The sequence below is a fragment of the Sciurus carolinensis genome, chromosome 6 (genome assembly GCF_902686445.1).
Source record: "Sciurus carolinensis chromosome 6, mSciCar1.2, whole genome shotgun sequence".
Classification (NCBI taxonomy): domain Eukaryota; kingdom Metazoa; phylum Chordata; class Mammalia; order Rodentia; family Sciuridae; genus Sciurus; species Sciurus carolinensis.
Window position 1 is genome coordinate 132,158,838 of NC_062218.1, and position 5,604 is coordinate 132,164,441.

The 5,604-nt window shown below is 38.4% G+C and overlaps 1 protein-coding gene across 1 annotated transcript; it reads left to right on the forward strand.

Annotated features, from left to right (window-relative positions):
- Window positions 1–788: 788 nt before the first annotated feature.
- Window positions 789–1,736, forward strand: LOC124986410 (olfactory receptor 56-like). The gene has a single exon (XM_047554784.1). It carries the CDS (start codon window positions 789–791, stop codon window positions 1,734–1,736), a length of 948 nt encoding a protein of 315 aa, XP_047410740.1.
- Window positions 1,737–5,604: the final 3,868 nt, after the last annotated feature.

Below are 5,604 nucleotides of genomic sequence, written 5' to 3' on the forward strand. Positions count from 1 at the left end.
GGATGATCAACAGAACCGAGTCAAGTGTTGAGTCCTCTATTCCAACAGAACCATGTCAAGTGTCGGATCCTCTACTCCAACAGAGTCATGTCAAATGTTGGAGTGGCAGGAAATAGATACAGCAGATTGTCTCCAATTTTTCATTTACTATGTTTCTTTAAAAATACTTTAAGCTTTCATATCTGAAAGATTGCCTCTGCTTCAGTTTCTCCATTTGTGAATTGGAAATGTTGATCATCCCTTAATTTCAGGGTAGTTATGAAGATTAGGTGCAAGGATGTAGCAGTGCGCTAATCTTGATGTCTGACATGTGAGAAATGCTACAGTAATGTCAGTTATTATTGATTTTAAACTACTAAGCATTGCTTATGTTCCCAATTCAATTTTTACTATCATCCTATATTATAATATTGTTATTTCAATTTAAGACAAAGAAACTGAAATGCCCAGTTCATGTGACTAAAAATATTTGATGCTTAAGTACTAGTCCTGAAAAGAACAAATCTTTGATTGTGTGTCAAAGAAAAGAACAATTTTCATCAGAGGCAGGAGCAGTTTCCCACAGATTGAAGAGCTTAAAATTAATTTCTTAACTATTGTAGAACATCCTAAAACTTAGCAACCACTGTCACCTGCATTTTTCTTAAAGACGCCACACATTTTTTCCCTAAACCAAGTCACATTTAAAAAGGACAACATATTGTGGAAAGATGAACCTTCCTTGATATTCTAACTGTAAACCTTCTGCTTCCAGATCCCTACCATCTCTCCAGTGCCTTGCAGGAACAATGGCCTGGGCGGGAAACCAGACTCTCATCTCCCACTTCATCCTCCTGGGCCTCTTCACCCACACGCCATTACACCTCTTCCTCTTCTCCATCATCATGATCATGTTTCTGGTGGCCCTCTCTGGCAACGGGCTCATGATCCTCCTCATCAATGTGGACTCCAGCCTCCACAGTCCCATGTACTTCTTCCTCAGCTGGCTGTCGCTCATGGACCTCATGCTCATTTCCACCATTGTGCCACGGATGGCCGCTGACTTCCTGCTGGGCGGTGGTTCCATCTCCTTTACAGGCTGCGGACTCCAGATCCTCTTCTTCCTCACCCTCCTGGGGGATGAATGCTTCCTGCTGGCCTTCATGGCCTACGACCGCTATGTGGCCATCAGCAACCCACTGAGGTACTCGGTGGTTATGAGCCGCCGCATCTGCTGGCTCATGGTGGCATGGTCCTGGCTCTTTGGACTGGTGGATGGGCTGATCCAGGCTGTCTTCACACTGCACTTTCCCTACTGTGGTTCCCAGGAGATCGACCACTTTTTCTGTGAGATCCCCTCAGTGCTCAAGCTGGCCTGTGCTGACACCTCCCTCTATGAGACCATGATCTACGTCTGCTGTGTCCTCATGCTGCTCCTGCCTTTCTCTGTCATCTCTGCCTCCTACCTGCGGATCCTGGTGGCAGTGCTCCGCATGCGCTCTGTGGAAGGCCGGCAGAAGGCCTTTGCTACCTGCTCCTCCCATATGATGGTTGTCTCCCTCTTCTATGGGGCAGCCATGATCACCTACATGCGACCCCAGGCCTACCACTCCTCCAAGCAGGACAAGGTGGTCTCTGCCTTCTACACCATGATCACCCCCATGCTCAATCCTCTCATCTATAGTCTGAGGAACAAGGAAGTGGCCAGGGCTTTGAGGAAACTCCTGGGAAGGTGTCCCTGTGGTGGAGGACACTAAGTTGATGCTGCCATCTGATGGCTGGGTCAGCCAATTGTAGTTTGATTAGAGGAGAAACAAATGTGCCCTACTGAAAACAAAACACCTTTCTGACCAGAGTTAATCAAATTAACAGGTCAATTTAATCCATCATGCTCATGCTGAGTGAAAGGCTGGGTTTATCAGGTTACAAAGAGTAGAAAAGAGAAGTCTTCATTCCACAGCTACAGGGAGAGTCAGCAGGTGAGAGCTGTTTTGTCCCTCTCCAGGAAATGCCCATTACTAAGGAAAGTCAACTTGCCCCAAGTCCTGCCCTCTTCTTTGGGGCTTTCTGCATTCCATTACTTTAGTTCCTAAATAGCTGGAATTACAGGCATAAACTGCTATGCCTGGTGGAATCTATTTTCCCCCCCTCTGGAAATAATTTTTATTTGTTTACTCTTATTTTATGTTGTAATAAAAAGTCTCGATTTATCAAATAGAAAGCAATAAGAATAAATTTCACACTTATTTTTGATAACACTTCTAATGCTTTTCTGATATTAAAACAGTCTCATCAAATTTTTTATGATTAATGTTTGCAATGCATAGCTTTGTTATTTTCTCTAATATCATTTTTAAATATTTTCTTTTATTTATTATACACAAATAGGATACAACTTTTCTTTTCTCTGGCTGTGCATGATGCAGAATCACACCATTTATGTAATCATACATATATGTAGCATACTGATACTTGTCTCATTCCATTATCTTTCCTTCTCACTGCCCCCTCCCTAACCACCATTTCCCTCTACACAATCAAGGTTGATCCATTCTTTCCTTACCTCCTCCTCCCCCACCCCCACCGTCTTTTGTATAATCATCCACTTATCAGAGAAAACATTTGGCCTTTGGGTTTGGGGATTGGTTTAATTTACTTAGCATTATATTCTCTAATTCCATCCATTTACCTACAAATGCCATAATTTTATTCTTCTTTATGACTGAGTAATATTTTATTGTGAATATATACCACAGTTTCTTTATCCATTCATCTATTGAAGGGCATCTAGGTTGGTTCTACTATTGTAAATTGAGCTGCTAAAAACACTGATGTGGTTGTGTCTTATGCTGATTTTAAGTCCTTTGGGTATAGGCCAAGGAGTGGGATACCTGGGTCAAATGGTGCTGCCATTCCAAGTTTTCTAGGGAATTTCCATACTGCTTTCCAGAGTGGCTGTATCAATTTACAATCCCACCAGCAGTGTATGAGTATACCTTTTCCCACACATCCTAGCCAACACCTATTGCTGCTTGTATTCTTGATAATAGCCATTCTAATTGGGGTCAGATGAAATCTTAGGGTAGTTTTTATTTGCATTTCTCTTATTACTAGAGATGTTGAACATTTTTTTCATGTATCTGTTGATCCCTTGTATATCTTATTCTGTGAAGTGTCTGCTCAGTTCCTTAGCCCATTTATTGACTGGGTTCTTTGTATTTTTGGTGTAAAGTTTTTGTGTTCTCTATATATTCCGGAGATTAGTGCTCTATCTGAAGTGTTTATGGTAAAGATGTTCTCCCACTCTGTAGGTTGTCTCTTCACATTGTTAATTGTTTCTTTGCTGAGAAAAAGCTTTTTAGTTTGAATCTATCCCATTTATTGATTCCTGTTTTTATTTCTTGTGATTTGGGAATCTTTTCAAGAAATCTGATCCTAAGCCAACATGATGAATATTTGAGCCTACTTTTTCTTCTATTTGGTGCAGCGTCTCTGGTCTAATTCCTAGGTCCTTTTTGTGTTGAATTTTGTGCAGGGTGAGAAAGAGGGGTTTAATTTCATTTTGCTGTAAATGGGTTTTGAGTTTTCCCAGCCCCATTTGTTGAAGAGACTGTCTTTTCTCCATTGTATGTTTTGGCACCTTTGTCTACTATAAGATAACTGTATTTATGTTGATTTGTCTCTGTGTCCTCTCTTCTGTACCATTGGTCTACCTGTCTATTTTGGTGAAAATAGCCTGCTGTTTTTGTTCCTACTGTTCTGTAGTATAATTTAGTTTACAGTATTCTGATACCTCCTGCTTCTTTCTTCCTGCTAAGGATTGCTTTAGTTATTCTGGGTCTCTTTTATTTTTCCAAATGAATTTCATGATTGCTTTCTCTGTTTCTGTGAGGTATGTCATTGGGATTTTAATTGTAATTGCATTGAATCTTTATAGTACATTTGGTAGTATGACCATTTTGACAACATTAATTCTCCCTATCCCAGATTGTGGGAGATCTTTCCATCTTCTAAGATTCTCTTTAATCTCTTTCTTTAGTGTTCTATAGTTTTCATTGTAAAGATCTTTCACCTCTTTTGTTAGATTGATTCCCAAGGTTTTTCGTTTGTTTGTTTGTTTGTTTTAGGTGATTGTGAATGGAGTAGGTTTCCTAATTTCTTTTTCAGAGGATTCATCACTTATGATTAGAAATGCATTTGATTTATGACTGTTGATTTTATATCCTGCTACTTCGCTGAATTTATTTATTAGTTCTAGAAGCTTTCTGGTGAAATTTTTTGGATCCCCTAAATATAGAATCATTTCACCAACAATAGAGATAGTTTGAGTTCTTCTTTTCTATTCGTATCTCTTTAATTTCTTTGGTCTGTCTAATTGCTCTGGCTAGAGTTTCAAGGACAATGTTGAATAGAAGTGGTGAAAGAGGGCATCGCTGAATTGTTGCAGTTTTTAGAGTGGATACTTTCAGTTTTTCTCCATTTAGAATGATGTTGGCCTTGGGCTTAGTGTAGATAGCTTTTACAATGTTGGGGTATATTCCCACTATCCCTATTTTTTCTAGTGTTTTGAACATGAAAGGGTGCTGTATTTTGTCAAATGCTTTCTCTGCATCTATTGAGATAACATATGATTCTTTATTTATATCTATTGATATGATAAATTATGTTTCTTTATTTACATATGTTGAACCAAACCTGCATCCCTGGGATGGATTCCACTTGATTGTGGTGCACTCTTTTTAATATGATTTTGTATGTGAGATGCCAGGATTTTAATGATAATTTTTCCATCTATGTTCATCAGGTATATTGGTCTGAAGTTTTCTTTTCTTTATGTGTCTTTGCCTGATTTGGTAGCAGGGTGATCTTAGCTTCATAAAATGGGTTTGGAAGGATTCCCTCCTTTTCTATTTCATGGAATACATTAAGGAGTATTGGAATTAGTTCTTTGAAGGTCTTGTAGAACTCAGCTGAGAATCCATCTGGTCCTGGGTTTTTCTTGGTTGGTAGGCTTTTGATGGCTTCTTCTATTTTATTGCTTGAAATTGACCTGTTTAAATTGTGTATGTCCTCTTGATTCAGTTTGGGTGCAACATATATCTCTAGAAATCTGTCAATGTCTTTGAGTTCTATTTTGTTGCAGTATAGATTTTCAAAATAGTTTCTAATTATGTTTTTTACCTTAATAGTGTCCATCGTGATATTTCCCTTCTCATAACAAATTTTAGAAATTTGAGTTTTCTCTTTCCTTTTTGTTAGTATGGCTAAGGGTTTATCCATTTTATTTATTTTTTCAAAGAACCAACTTTTTGGTGTGTCAGTTTTTTGAATTGTTTCTTTTGTTTCAATTTTATTGATTTCACTCTGATTTTAATTGTTTACTGTCTTCCATAATTTTGGTGTTGATCTGTTCTTCTTTATCTAGGGCTTTGAGCTATAGTGTTAGGTTGTTTATTTGTTAACTTTTTCTTCTTTTTATTGAATGCACTCCATGCAATGAATTTTTCTTAGTATGGCTTTCATAGCATCCCAGAGATTTTGATATGTTATATCGTCATTCCCATTTACCTCTAAGAATTTTTTATCTTCTCCCTGATGTTTTCTGTTACCCATGCTTCATTCAAT